This window comes from Hippichthys cyanospilos, chromosome 11 (genome assembly GCF_059441005.1).
Source record: "Hippichthys cyanospilos isolate Australia breed blue-spotted pipefish chromosome 11, RoL_Hcya_1.0, whole genome shotgun sequence".
Classification (NCBI taxonomy): Eukaryota; Metazoa; Chordata; class Actinopteri; order Syngnathiformes; family Syngnathidae; genus Hippichthys; species Hippichthys cyanospilos.
In genome coordinates, this window is record NC_142379.1 from 8,444,051 (window position 1) to 8,460,200 (window position 16,150).

Here is a 16,150-nt window from a genome sequence, read left to right on the forward strand (position 1 = left end):
GAAAGAAAGAAAGAAAGAGAGAAAGAAAGAAAGAGAGAAAGAAAGAGAGAAAGAAAGAAAGTTAAATTGTGTTTATAAATACAAGTGTTATAATAGGACGTGGGAAAAATCATTGTAGAGTCCCATGGTCTAGAATGCAGATGGATACTTGGCTGCCCCCTATTGGACAAGATATTACCTTGTTTATTGCAAAATTCTCATACCTCTGCTTTTTTGTGCTATACATTAGCGATCTGATGTTTCTATAGTGCACCAAACATTATATATATATATATATATATATATATATATATATATATATATATATATATATATATATATATATATATATATATATATATATAATGATTGCGTGTATATGTAAATGTATTGACATCTACATTTATTTTTATCCGCAAATATTATCACTAAAATATTGTATAACAAAATATATTTCTGCAATTGAAAGGTAATAGTATGCATATAATAGTAAGAGATAGCAGTTTGACAATAAAGCTTGGTCTGCTCACACACGATGCTCAAATATCACAATGAATCGAGCAATCAGACCAATTAAAGCTGTTAAACGCATCAGGCACAAGAGGGCAGTAGCAGTCCTCTGTTTGACACAGACATCCATCTTACCTACTTTAAATGTTCCTTACTTCAGTGTTCCCCATGAAACAAGACATCACCAAAAAACAAAAACAAAATATCCTCAAAAATTGTCAATACCTTAACTTTATTGCATCTTCTGCTATTTAACTGTAAACACAAACGTAAAACAACATCGTCAAGAAACGTTGATAACTTTGTAGATCCACACTAGGTACATCACTTAAACTTCCAACAACAAAAGATAACCAACGTAAACAATTTTAAAGAAGCAATTAAGCACAGCATATCTAGCAGAAGGTACATACACGCACAAAGATTTTTGTTGTTGTTTCATAATGGGGACATTACATTAATAGCTATCACATAACCTTAATTTTCACAAGAATGCTTAACCCTTTCCCTAAACCTCAACCAAAATCCATTTCAAACATTTATTTGCTCGATTATGGAATGTAGTGAACAGAATAAGAACCTCATTGTGTGGTATAATAAGACTATACATATGACACCAAAACTCTTGAATCTTGAATATACTCCCAAGGTAAGTCAAGCCTCAAAAAGACGTCAGAACTTCTGGCATCCACCAAAACGATCACAACAAGTACAATAAGTCCCCACAAAGACAATAAAACACGGAGCGGAAAACCCACCAGTATATAGAAAAAATAAATAAATAACAAAGGGAGCGGGCACACACACATGCACACAAATAGCCAAAATGCATGATCCATTTTTTCATCAAGTACTTTATTTTAAATGTCAAGTAAAGCCAGTGTAAATTCCTTTAAAACCCTGTGCAATATTTTGGCCAATCATTTGATTTTTACCTTAAATGCATACATAGAAGAGGTGAAATTTCACCTAGATTGTGACATGTCAAAGTTTGACATGGCGCAACCACTTAGTTATTTCACTTCCAGGAAAGTATAATCACCTGGCTAAAAGACTAAATAGGATGTGGAAGAATTTGTCCGAAAAAAAAAGACACAAAACGAGGGTTGGAGAAAAAAATAAAAGATTTCAGCGTGATGGGATGTGAGTGCCGAAATCAACCCCATAAGTTCAAACACTTCGTTTTACTAGTTCGACTACTTCATATTATCATAAGAATATTCACTCTTCATTTAGGGTTTGTATTCAAAACATGGCCCTTGTAGCCACAGATTTTAATTACAAGGGCTAACGATTGTTTAGAAAAGCAAACAAAAAAACATTTACATTTCTGGACACAAAAATCGTTGGAACAAATGGATCACTGGCCCTCATGTCGCCCTCAGGAATGTGGTGGATAGAAACACATTTGTTAACTGCAAATGACCTCAAAATGCCCAACACGTCCATTGTTCTGGTTGTACCTCAGACCAGCCTGGTTTCTCCCTGTATGGTGGATTTTCATGACAACGTTGGCAACGTTCCTCAGAGCATCTTCTGAGCAGGTGGTAGAACAGGATAGATAGTCCATCAATTGATAGGGCAACAAATGTAAGTGTAGATGTGACATATTGTCCTGAGAATGGTTCCACTCTGCTTTCTCGAACGGAGAAACAGCGTTGACCAAAACCAAACAAAAGATCAAACAAGATTATCAAACCGTGAAAGACCAAAAACAGAGCAAATGGGGCCAACAGAAAACAGTGGCGATGGTATGGTGAAATGGATTCCACATTCGCTACGTCCATTGTCACAAAACGAATGTGGGGAAATGGACTGGTAGTCACATTCTTGATCCCGCCCCTCCCACTTTTGATTTTTGTCCAATGGAATTGAAAAACAGTGGTGGGCCAGGCCATTCTTGAACTTAAGAGTGCCACAAAATGATTTCAAAATACTTATACTACAAGCAGCATATACAGTAAATCAAAGTGTCAAAAAAAAGACATGAAGTTATGACTCCGACAATAATGAGCCACCCACAAAATGATGATGATATTTGTTTCAAGCGTGAAATTTCAGCATAAGCAAAAATGCTACAGCTAACCTTAACAGGTGAATACAAATCATATGTTTTTAAAGAGGTGAACATTAAAATTCCAAAAGTTCCAAACAGTTGTTTTAGTCATCATCCAACTACAAAAACAGGATGTTTTCAGTGGGAAATCAATGAGGTCACAACAGAGAGAGGGGAAGTCACAGAAAGGCCACTCAATGTGTCAGCATGTATTTTGCTGTGATCAAGATTCTTAGCCTACTGGACAAGTTGGTGCATTGCAAAATTTATGATGTCAAATTCACTGTGGAAATGTCACCCAAAAGCCAGATATCACTTAACCTTTCATGAGTAGTTCTTTGGTGTAACCATAGCAAGGGTTCATGTTTACAAGATGATTGTCAAGTACATTACTCAGTAATATAGACACAATATGTGACTTGTACTCATGAGAGGTTCGTCCACAAGACTCGAGACTTGACTCGAGCTCTTCTTTTGGGACTCGTGAGCATTCCCAGTCTCTCTAGCGTCTTTTATTATCTCCACCATTGGGGCTGGGTAAAAGTAGCCAAAATGTTTATTTGTTACGCTATATGACGGAAAATGTACTGCTCCAGGTAAACAAAATAAGCACTTGGATAAATATCTACCCGAGCACTCTCAGTAATATCTCTGAACGTTGAAGTCTCATTTATGTGCCATTTTTGACATGAGAAAAAAACAAAAGGTTTAAAAATCATCACATTTTTGAAGGAATAAACCATAAACCGTGAGAAAATAAATAACTCGACGTATTCTTGGTGGACTCTTGGTCAGAAACTTGGATTTGACTTGGAATTGTAGACAGGGACTTGAGACTTTGAACTAAAGACTTGTGAGTTGACCTGGACTTGGGTTTTGAGGGTTGAGTCCATCTCTGGTGTCAGTGTGTAATTTCGGAGGCCTTCCGAGTCTCGAGGGTTAGACGTGTGTTTTTTCTTGAGCGTTCCGTTTCAAGGTTGTTATTTCAGGATGTGTTCTTTGTATAGCCATTCTTGATAGCTTTTCTGCTAACTCAGGGAACTGCTGGTTGTAGAGAATATCTGTATATTGTAGTTCTGGTGTTATCAGCCTCTCACATTTAGTTTTGGTCTGCGCATCTAAGTGCGGATTGAGATTGTAGCCCTGGATGACAGCCGAGCCATACTGTAATGGTTTTAGTCTTGATTCTTTTACCTGGAGCGGGTTGACGGGCCCGTCCCCTGTCAGACAGGTTTCAACTAATTGGGCCTGTAATCTTTTCAGCTGAGCAACTTCAACTTTGAGCTGCTCTCTTCCAATAAGAGAATCCACTTTGCGCCAGAATGTTCTGTTGAAATGTAGGTAGATTTTCCAGTCTAGAGCATTCCACCTCTTGATTTTTTCTGCAGTTGACGGTAAAATTGGGCGACGAGCACGATCGCTGCGGCTGTTGAGCTTAAAGTAAACTACGTCCTCCAGGGACCAGCAAAGGCTATGCTTGAGCAAGATCATTGACTCTTCAAAGTAGTCCGTGATAAGAACGAGGTGGAAATCCTGTTCAATTGAGGCAATGGACCTGTTGGCTAGTTCCTCAAAATCTGCAGTATCTGCGGTGACATCGTTATCAAAGCCAAAGTCAAAGGCCAGAAGATTGTGAGCATATTGATTGCCGGGACCTGATGAGTCGTAATGCATCGATGCGTTGTCGAGGAAGTCATCCAGTCTTTGAGTATTTTGGAAGACTTTGAGGCTCTTGTAGTAAATATAGATGGAATCCATCATGGACACCGGATTCCTTATGATGGAGAAGTAAAATGTATCTGCAGGCATCACCTTGGCCACCTGGATACAAAAATACCTTTATGTTACATGACATCAGAAGAGATGCTATAAAAACAGGTCACACATCATACATCACTTGATCTCAAACCATTAGTAGTGTGACGTTTAACAAAGTGCAGTGCTCATTTTACCTTTGGAAACTGTTTAGTCCTCAGGCCTCGCAATACTAAAACGCTATGGGTCCAACAGAAATGTTTGGAGTCCCAAAACTTGCGTAGTAAAAAGGACTAAGTAAATCTAAGGTTCAAATTGCATTTACAAGTTGTGAATAAAAACCAACAACAGATGTTAACAAATGTCACAGTAAAATTAATTGAAAAAATAGAGTAGATTTACATTTATCCATCATCATTTTTTTTTTTTTTTTGGATTACAACCACTGATGTAACTTACTCTATTTTGTTAGAAAAGTCCACTTGTTACTTGGAATATTCATTTGTATAGCTTCAACATGTCTGTTTTGTTCTTCTTTTCGAGCTTATGAAACATTTTGTTTTTGCTTTCTGCTTTCTGGCTCAATGTTACCTGATTGTGTATTAGTTTAGTTGTCACTGATGGTAAGAAAATTGCAGCGTTGGTGTCATTTCGGGCCTAAAAATAGCACTTTTTGGGAGGCATTTTTTTCCTGGTATAATGAGATCTCAGAGAAAAATGAGGCGCCGTGACTTGCGAGATCAAAATGAACATAGCAGACGAGGTTGTCAAGATTTTTGTGAGTGGTCAAATTTTGCTGAATTAAAGAGAAAATGGACGACGATTAATATTTTGATGATGAAAAACTATGGACGGGAATGTTTGACTTTCTCACAATTGGACTCCGATTTTGGGATCTGGGCTCAGAATCTATTTTCAATTCATAGAGGTTTTAGTTTCAAAATGATTCGATGGACGCACGTTGATTTGGAAGTATGCCTTCCTGTCAAAATTTTGTACATGTCTGTGTTAACCTGTCCCCTTGTGTTGGCCAATCAGCTCCCTCCTCCGATTGTCTCTTGTCCAGGTGTTCCGTGTTGTCTCATTGGGTGTGAGTGTATTTAGGTTCCAGTTTCCTTTCAGTTCTGGTTGGGTCATTGTCCAACTGTTACCGTTGCACTGTCAAACTGTTGTTGTCAAAAGTATTGTTCGTCGTTTTGGTTTGTTACTTTGTATTCAGTTGTTGACGCGGTTTTCTTTTTTATTATCTTCATAGTAAATCTTTTTTTTATTCTGAGTGCAGCCTGCCACCCTGCTTCCCTGCATTTTCGATCTACCACCGCACCCCACAAAGCCAGAGCGTAATGAATGTATATCTACACAAAACCGAGTTATGAACCAAACGGATGATTTTTAAATTAAAAACTACATGAGGCAGGAAACAAATCTGTTTGTAATTCCACACTCACCTCGTCTTTTTTAAATCTCATATGATTGCACATGATGTGGAATTCCTTCACATTTCTGCCGTTGAAACCTTCCACAAAATGTGAAGCAAAGAACTGGGGGTAAAACAGCTGTTTTTGTCTGTTGATCGGAAGGGCGAAGGTCAACTTCCTACTTTGCCCATAGCGGTAAAGGATGTTTAAAGTTGTGCTGCTTGCCGTCTTGTGCGTCTTGAGGAATACAATGTGCGACTTGGGCAGACACTTCCTTTGAGTATAAACAGTTGTGACGTTTTCTTGGACAACATTTGATGGAGAGGTTGCATTGAAGTGGTTCCTATATTTGCCAGTTATCAAACTCTTTCCTTTACTCCCTGGAGTCGAAGACTCTTCAAGTCGAGTCTTCCGTTTGTCTGGAAGGTCCGGTGAAAAAAACTTTCCTGGTGAAACACGTTTGGTCGGAGATCTTGTGGAATGAACGATGGTCGGAATCATAGATTTTGACAGGTTATCAGTTTTTGGGTTTCCATTTTGCCCAGTCTGATAAAGACGCTTTGCGTTTCTTTCGTTCTGTGCTGATGTCACGTCCTGCATTTTTGCCAGTGTTGTCTGACTTTGGAAGCCCACCCAGACATTTTGCAGAATCACATTTGGTAGCTTGTCATATCTGAAAGAAGTCATATACATTGAGTAGTGAAAAATAAATTTCATAGTGATGTGAAATATGTTTAATAACAGTAAAAAATATTGATCTCATCATAATCATATGAAGAGCATATTTCACAACTTAAAATGTTCATACACAAATAAGGTTTCCTGAAAAGTTGTTCAAAATCTGCAACCATTTTTTAGTTTTGATGTTTGTATTTATTCGTTTGTCCATATCAGGGAAGGCCAAACCTTTTGACTCAGGGGCTGTAAAGGGTTATAAAATTTAACAAAAGGGCGGGTAGATGAAGTGCTTTCACAGTCAACCTCATACGAGAATAAAATATGGGATGTCTAGAAAACATGTGCTTTAATATCAATGAAAACTTGACAAAAGCATGACAACAGCATTATTCAAGTCCCATATATTTAACTGTTTATTGAAATGACTCTTACAATAACTGAAAATTAAGAGTAAAAAATGCAGTATTTTTAAATTCCTCACAGTTAGGATTTTACTGCAATGATCGTTTGGCTGTCCTTCAGGGTATTAACATTATCACTTGCCTCCTGATTGATACTCAATTTCTCCTAGTTCGGCGGACCCAATTAAAAGGCTTACCGGGCCACATATGGCCCCCAGGCCACATATGGCCCCCAGGCCATAGTTTACCCATCCCTGGTCTATACTGTATCGTGCAATTGGCTAAAAGCACCAGAAACCTCAATGTGGACACCCATAAAACAATAATTTGTGAATATCTCTTTTCAACCTATTAACTCAAATACTGTAATAGAGATTATAAAAAAAAATGTTTAACCTGATAAATGCTTTCGATTAATGCCGGCAATACTGTAAAATAAAGTTGGCAAACTCAGAACTAACAAACGCAAGATTTAATGGACAGAGAAAAAAAAAATACACTAGGCATCCGGGTGCTGTTTGAACGTTTGCCATCTGGTAGGCGGCGGGATGGATGCTCATAAACAAGAACAAACAGAATAAAGAACTGTTGGAATGATTTAAATGATCAGACTTTTCTGGAAAGCTTGCTGATGGCCCTCTGGGATCAGGGTTGCACCTAGCATTTAATCCATAATAGAAAATGGACCTCACCTGACGTGATGGACCACTATTGTCTGAATGGCAATGCAGACCACTAGCAGAATGAGTAACATCCACCACAGGTGATGCTTTCTGCACAAATTTCTTTGGATGCACCTGTATGTGAACACATGAAATCTATTAGTAACAGATTTTGTTCTTGCATTAATTCAGTTGGATGTCATTTACAAGCAAAAACATATTTCCATACTGTGCAAACTGCCTAAGTCTTTTGGGTTTGCAAGATCTCTTTGATTTGTTGTGCTAAACCTAAGCCCGACTCTTCTTACAGTCAATCTAAAAAATATACTGTATATTTTTAAATATGCGTCATCAAGATGTTGAAAGAATTGTAAGCAACCTACAGTATATTCACTTCTTGATCCTAAGAAATCAGCACAATCAAGACATACAATTTCATTGAATTCAAGTTATTTTTTAACCACACAATCCTGCAACCGCAGACGTTGAACTGAGACTCGGGCAGCATTGGCACAATATGTGTTTGAAACCATGAATAACACTGTATGATAACTATACTATTCAAATAATGGATGTTATCTTGGTGCATGTGCAAGAGTTCAAGAATGTACCAGCATTCGCAAAAGTCAAACAAAGCTAATACAGTGTTGGATAAGAATTAATTCCACAAAATATAGATATTAAGGGGACAAAGAGGACACTCACAATCTCAGGCAATGTATCTAGCAACCAGATGTGAAGAACACAAGTCATATGACATTGCAATTTCTGGCCTTATGACCAGTAGCTACATTTCATCACCACCGCTCAGTTATATGCTATATTCTAACAATTGTTACGACAAAAAAGGCACAGTGCCCTAAAGTTCTTGGTATGAATGACAGTATAACATGCCTTACACATGGTGAGGTTAACTTCAAAATAAACATTAGCTTTTTAAATAACACCTGGGAACAAAGCCATGGCATGGTTTTATTTTGAAGTTGTTCAAGCAGAGCGTCATGACGTAACAGCTTGACTCATCTTTTTACAGCAACTGATGGTCGCAATTCCTCATACAAACAACACTATATTGTTCTAAAATCATTTTCAATCACTGATTCGTGGAAATAACTCAATTACGCTAACGTTGACATCTGGCATCTGTTGCTAGTGTTCACTGGCTTCGTGAGAGCTGCGCCCGGAGCATAAATTAGCTCCAAGCTAGCTAAGATTAATTTGTTTTCAGTCAGTCAAGCGGAGCGCTCGTCGATGTCACTCAGCAACATTGACTGATTTTGGAAGGCGGTGCCCACATACAATGCAGCGCATCATAGGACACCTTGTCAATTTTGACGATAAATTAGGACTTTTAAATGCACTTTATGGCTGTGACAATACGGTAGCTTTTTTTGTACATATGTATTTTATGTTGCGGTCAACAGTGCTCATATTATTGATTTGATAACAGAAGTTGCAGGCCAGTGAAAATTCGAACACAGGCAACAATTGGCACCCAGGCCGGACTTTAAATGTGCCTGCTTTAAATGGAGGGAACGAGCTGGTTGGAAGTTACAAAAATGCCAGTAGTGAACAAACTAAACTTTGTGAAAAGAAGCCATGAGAAGCAGATGAAAACAGGAGGTACAAAAAAGGGCAAAATGTCAAATTAATTTTTCTTGCTTCTGGAATGAGACCTTTTCAGTCTGCAAATATACTTGTCTATGCAAACACAAGAAATGACTTACTCACTTAGTGATATACTTTGTAATTGTGATTTAGTTTACTGTAATTTTAATGTTAAGTAGTAAACTTATTTTAGAAAGAATAAAATGTAATTTAAAGTAAATGAACATACGTACACATTGTGGCAGGACCAACTGTTCTAGTGTATGTTTTTATCCTTCGCATGCCAACAATAAACCGACAACACTTGTCATCAAAGTCCAAGTTATTGCATTAAAGTCATTGCCGCAATGGTTCATTCCAACCAATCGAATTTCCTGCTGGGTGAGAGGCATGGCAAGTTGGAAACATTCATAGTGAACATATTGCTGGTTAACAACAATGGAATGCGTTGAATTGTAAGAGTTTCCCAATATGTTCCTCCTACCTGTCTCATTCTCCAAAACTCACAAACCAAGCATGAACTTTTGCCCTATATATATGGAAGTAAATGGCTTCAGCTGAAGGAGATTCTTTTGATGAAATCCAGACATATTCTGTGTGTAAGCCCATGCTCACATGCCAGTGTTGAGGTAATATTCTGAATTTGTTTGAATATGCTGAATAAGTCTGAAAAATATATTTCCAGTGTCCAGGATTAAATATACTTAACCCCCACAATAAAGTTCTAACTTAGACACAGACCTCAAACAAAATAGCTGATGACTTGCTGTCATATCTGTCCAAATAAAAGCACCTCACTCTTGACTCTACAATTCCTGGTCTATATCACAAAGTAAGAATTTGAAGTCAAAATTCCATGCATCCATCTCTTTTCTATGTGCTAACCACTCTTCCACTGACCCGCCCTAAAGTCAAAATTCTCACTTGAAATTTAGAATCCCGGCTTGAAAGCCAGAAGCAAGAGAATAATATGATCATTCTGACTTTCAAGTGAGAACTGTGACTTTCAAAATTCAAATGTTAAAGTCACATTAAACCAGAAATTAAACAACATTCTTCACTGACCCTACTTCTCTTTCACACGGTTTGAATGATAACTTTAAAAGAAGATGTTGTGCGTGTTTTAAGAACTACTTAAACAAAGTGTGCCAGTGGTGTAGTAGTAACCAAAGACAAACATGAGAAGACTTACAAGGAGAGAGGGCTGAGAGGCTCGTCCTGGAGCCTTCTCTTCTGAGGGGACAGCATCTCCTGCAAATCCCGAGACAACCCGTTCAATCCAGCCACCTTGTGTCGTCTGTTTGTTGTTGCACGATCAAAAGACTCTCTCGCGCTCTCTCATTCACTATCTCTCTCTTTTTCAGCCTCCCTCCCTCCCTGGATACAGGTTCCCAGTGATTGGCCAGAGCGGTACGACCGCTGCTTCTTGTCAAAACGCAATCAGCTGGGAAAGACTCCTACTCAGTGACGAAAATTGGGTGCCAAATATATTCTTCTGCCATCGAGAGTTGAAAAAAATACAACAAAAGCAACAGTGTGTCTGTAGCAACCTAACTCTATCTATCTATCTATCTATCTATCTAGCTATCTAGCTATCTATATAACATTGGGTTTTGCTTAATTCAATTGTAGTGTGATCTACAAAAACAAAAAAGAAATGAGCGCTTGAGTGAAATAGGAGTCACGCTTGGCTCGAAATCAGCCTTGTTTTTTTTTACTGTGACAAATGTGAAAGGTGAGGTTGCCTATGAATTTTAAAGTGTACATCAAACACAGCTGAACTAGTGAGTTGTTCCCACACACCGCACAAGACATGTAGGACAAATGCACCTAAACAAAGACTTCTCTCAGAATATCTAACTTCCGTGCGATGCCAAACAGGATAATTGGAATCCAAATGGATGATAAACAAATGGATTTGTTATAAAAGTGTTAAAAGATCCACTTTTATAAATAGCACATAGTCAAGTGAGGAAGGAACAGTGGGTAAATATGGTGACTAATCCAACAAGTCACTGGCTTGTGCTAAAACAATTATTTTTTTCAGGCAGGCTACTGTTTTCAATTGGATTGATTCCAGCACAATACATTCTCCGGATTCTTGTTAAAAAAACGAATATTGTGCTTGCTTTCTTGTTTGTTCTGGTGGCTGGTGACACATTTTCGGACTGTACTTTAGTAGTGTCAAGAAATCAAACCTGTATCGCTTGTTGACATACCATTCTCTGTAATGTGTTTAAGTCTTCTTAATTTCCTCGTCAGTTCGCTTTGTTATTCTTGGCAGGGTGTTCCAATTAGTTAGTTAGTGTTTCCCACAAAGGCTATTATAGTCACTGTATTGACACAATACAGCCTCGCCTTTATGAGTAATAGGAATTTAAAAGTATCTTATTTTGAAGTCTATCTATCTATCTATCTATCTATCTATCTATCTATCTATCTATCTATCTATCTATCTATCATCAATCATCACCCACATTTGTATTCAATATTTTGAATATTACACCTGGATACAATGCCTCGGTCTTCAGCATCACCAGAACAAACATTGGTGTGATGACATTTTTTGATGTCATTTGCTGTATGTGCTTCACCCGGGTTGCTGCAAAGGGGTGGTAAGATTTAGTGGCTGGTGAGTGCGGGGGGCGGATTTCAGCCCACAGAACCCCTCTTTGTTCCGCGGCGCAGAAGTAAAATGAGACGCACCATTCACTTGTGCGATCCTTCTGACATTCCACTTGCTCCTTCTCAGTCCAGATAAGATGGCATCATGTGCAAATCAATGCATGAAAGGTAGGTGTCAGTTGTGTACGTCCGGATGGACACATGGCGTGCAGATAGCAATCAAGCATCAGGCACGCTCTCATCACTGAGGGAGAAAAATATCACTGATAGCGTATTTTCCCCTCATTCAGATTCAATGCATCTCTTCTTTCCTATTGTTTAAAGGGACATCGAGTAAGATTTAGATTCAAAGAGATTTATTGCCACATGTATAGCACAAAACCACACGTTGAAAATCTTACTCTGTCCAAGTCCGGGGCAGACCAAATTCCAAATCGAACAAATAATAATTAAATATTCGGAAAAAGAACGGTCCTGAAGTCGCAGTGGTTAAAGTCCCACACTGTGACGAACACATGCTTGATCTCATATTTGCCATTAAGACCGTTTTTCTGAAATTCAAAAATTTGCAAAGAAATGTGTTCTTAATGACCAACAGTATGATTTAAATATAATTGTAGGTCTAGTTATCATTCAATTCTACTACACGGCACTCCTGTGGAGGCTGCCATGTTTGTTATAGCAACGCACAATGGTAAATGCAGCTGCTATCCGTAATAAAAAAACGGTCTAAGTCTTACACATGAACATTTAAGGATTTTCAACCAGACGTGTGAAAAACAACTTCTTCAAAACAACCCCTGCTGCATATGTTGTGCATGGAGCAAAAGAATTGTCATCTAACAACAAAGACAGTTAAAATAATAAGTTAATAACACAAAAAGAGTAAACATTGGGGATGGAACGAAATTAGAATGATTTCTCGTCACTGCACAGCTGGAGTACAGTAAGTCCAATTGTTCTGTAATCACATTCAATCGTCAATTCTGGGTGTGTGGAAAATGACCTATGTATGATGACATTTTATTGTACGGTGGTGGGTCTGCACATTTTGATGCTGATAGCCTGACAAATGTGTTGTTCCTACTGATCACTTTTGAACAAACTAGGCTGACCCAAATGTGTGTCCTGTGGATCTGACTTTGCTGTGTCCTATTGGCCAAAATTAATGGGAGGTTATTTGCATAAAATCTCTCTGGAGAGGGAAGTAGTTTGCAGTTTAAATTTAACATAAAACAAAAGTTGATTATCAAAAATTCTAAAAGTTGATTATTCAGTGGAAAGGTGTTCTTGGGTTATTTGATAATTGGTTTTCTTCTCTTATGTAAATATGGATCACTATCTTCTCCGCAAAGCTGGTTGCCTTGCAATTTTTTTCCAAACTATCATTTTTCATCATCATTCAAAATGGTTGACCCATCTGACTTCATACAGGCAGGGTGGGTTCACTTTCCACTTAGTGATTGTGCAGTTGCAAGTCATTTGTTGTCTGTCTCTTTATGTGTCCATTGATTGATGAGAAGTCCAGAATGTAGCCTACATTTTTGCCCAAAGTTATTTGGGATAGGCTCCAAATTCCGCCAAAGGATCAACAGCATGAATCCTTAAACAGCCCAATCCAAATCAGTGTTTGTCAAGGATAATGACCATGTTTAATTTTTAATCGGATGTTCACTCAATAGAGTGCCGAATGAATATAAATGGCCTTTCCGAACATTGACACACAGCACCACACCTGAGACCACTTTCTTATGTCTATTACATATATTTTGTCTGATTTTGCTGTTTATTTTCTCAGGTCTCTGCACTTCCTGGGCCAATTTGGGATCTTGGGTAGAGCATTTTGCACCATATTATCTGTAAATTTGTGCTGGTATGACAATAAACTTCCTTGAATCGTTTTACAATTGAGAGGATGGTAATTGCTTAGATATTTAGTTTTGTGTGACATCTAGTAACTCATTCAATGCCAGGGACGTATTTTCACATTTTTTTTGAGTGTTCAGACATTCAATCCCAGGTACTTAAGTATTGATTTAATACTAATAAAGTACCTGGAAATCAATGTCCTTAAGTACTTAAGTATCGTTTTAATACTTAGGTATTTGGGATTTAATGTCCAGACGCTTAAAAAAAAAAGTGAAATTATGTCCCTGACATTGAATGAGTTCAGTGTATCCTGCATGGTATTTTCAACTTTCCACAGTTAAATATATGCATATAAATGATCAAATCTTTAACACATTAGGGATTTAATTTCTTATGAAGTTTTAGGGTTTTTTGAGGTGATATTTCTAACCGGGAACTGAAACTTTTTATTGATTGAAACCGCGCCTCTCTCTGAGTGGCTGCCTCGCCCCCCTTCATATCGTCGTTCTCAAGCCAACCGGCAATGAAACAATAACAAAGGAAAAAGCAATGTAAACTCATGTGCACAACTGTGATTGTCCAACGTCAAGAAAGTCAAAAGTACATTATATGTAAACAGTACTTTACATCAGGAAACGCTTGAAGTTAGTCGCTGCAGAAAAATTTATGGCAAATCCACTCTTATATTGACGATCACCATGCTGTTATGCAGACTGATGACTATCACAGTTTCATCACTGAGTCACGTTCTACAGTAAACCTTTGAAGTAATAAATAAAATATTGACTGAGTTGGTGCAAAATCATTTTTTTTGGTGTGTTTCTCTTCACTGTGACCTTTCATGGAGGAACGCAGAATGGAAGACCCTTATTATCTGCTCGGGCAGGGTCAGTGCGGAGAGAGCAGAACAAGCAAAGAACTCTCTGAAATGGATCAAGGAAGGAAAATAACATTTTCACAATCATAATCTTTTCTCAGACAATACCACCATTAGAGCAGAGTACAAAGATATCAGTTAAGGAGGAATGTTAGTGACATCGGGATAAATAAGGTTTTCCCGTATTATTATTTTGTCTAACATATTTTACCACACAAATAACCCAAAAACTGCACAAAATGTTTCCTTATCAGAGCATAAATCTCATAAGCAGAATCATTCTTTTTTTTGATGACAGGAACCCAAGCTTGTCATATTAATATTCATATTCATAATTAACTTTAAGGATTAATCAACTGATTTTATCTCTAAGTAGCTAATGTAACTGTATTCTTCTGACAAAAACAGAATCAGATAGAAGCAGGAAAACTAGAGCACTTCTCAATGACCAAAATAGCTTTTTTAATTAACTCGAAAGTAGATCATTCATCTCAAGGACAAAATAATAAGGTCAATGGTTCTGTTTGCTTTTACTTTTGTTTTATTCATGTCAAAGTGGAACATTTATTTGGTATAGTTTCTTGCATGTATTACATATTGACATTTATTAAATCGTTTTTCCATCATAAATCCTTAATATGATCAAACAGATCTATTAGAATTAACTTGGACCTTCACAGAAATATCATTCATTGTCAATAACTAGTGAGGTCAAGTTTTTAAAAATTTTGCTGATTAATTGCATATTTTTCCATAATTAACTATGACCAAATACATTTTGGGAACACCACAACTCATTGAAAACAATTTTGACCAATTTCTTATTTTTTTAAAAATGGTAAACTGGACACTCATCTATAATTGCTAAGAACTTCAGTATTGAGATAGATTCTTTTCAGGAGACGTTTTACAATGGCATAAAAGCATTTGTGAATACTCCTGCCTGAAGTGAATAATTAAAAAATATGAAATGCCTGAATCGAATAATTCAAAAAATTGGGCCTCAGAGCAAGTTGCTGTTTTAGTATAAATAACCTTCACCAGCCCCTGAAAATCAACCAAGGCAAAACTAGCCAGCATTACCTCACTAAAACACACATGTTTAGTATCATTAAAAGGGACGAATTGAAGGGCCCTTCCAATTAATCAGCCAGCCAATGATGGCCCTTCAAACATGAACCAAAAATAATCTGATTTATTTTAACATTTTACCTTAATGTCCTTGAACTATTTACAGCAGTTATACACAAGTAACATCGATGTCATTATTTACCACACATAAATCCATACCATAACCTTTTATCCTTAAATATATATAACAAAATTTGTTGACGGAGTCAATTCTAGGCCTGTTCAAAATTATTTTACTGCTGAAGTGCATGTACCTCACACCCGGAATTTGATCAAATCAAAAATTAAAAACCAGATTTGTTAGTTTGTCCAGTGAGTGACGGAAAGAGGAGAAAAAAAAAAAACAAGCCGGGAACTCAGGTTTCGGCTTCTGTGAACGATCAGCCGCTACACTCATGTTTCCACTGAGGACAATCAAGTTTTCATGAGCTGAGCAGGTTGGCTCAGGAACCACCTGAAATGAGACCCACACAGTAGACACACATACACGCACGTACACACAAATACAATACACTGGCTGTTTCTGCGTTACTTGATTGATGCAAGAGAAAGTATGAATCAATCCACAGAAGAATAAAGAA

The 16,150-nt window shown here is 37.5% G+C and overlaps 1 protein-coding gene across 1 annotated transcript; it reads right to left on the reverse strand.

The window, feature by feature from the left end:
* Window positions 1-1,323: 1,323 nt before the first annotated feature.
* On the reverse strand, window positions 1,324-10,360 carry gal3st2 (galactose-3-O-sulfotransferase 2). Its single transcript, XM_088426775.1, has 4 exons — window positions 10,260-10,360; window positions 7,490-7,594; window positions 5,749-6,391; window positions 1,324-4,366 (listed from the first exon to the last, which is right to left on the reverse strand). Exons 1-4 carry the CDS (start codon window positions 10,313-10,315, stop codon window positions 3,485-3,487), a joined length of 1,686 nt encoding a protein of 561 aa, XP_088282901.1. The 5' UTR covers window positions 10,316-10,360; the 3' UTR covers window positions 1,324-3,484.
* Between the last annotated feature and the right edge of the window lie 5,790 nt (window positions 10,361-16,150).

What these genes read in the sequence shown, in the direction of transcription:
- gal3st2 (XM_088426775.1), bottom strand. Translation starts at nt 10,315, where the DNA reads ATGCTGTCCCCTCAGAAGAGAAGGCTCCAGGACGAGCCTCTCAGCCCT. An exon ending in ATAGTGGTCCATCACGTCAG is followed by an intron (nt 6,392 to 7,489) that starts GTGAGGTCCATT and finishes GACTTCTTTCAG; the next exon opens with ATATGACAAGCTACCAAATG. An exon ending in TGAGATTTAAAAAAGACGAG is followed by an intron (nt 4,367 to 5,748) that starts GTGAGTGTGGAA and finishes TTTTGTATCCAG; the next exon opens with GTGGCCAAGGTGATGCCTGC.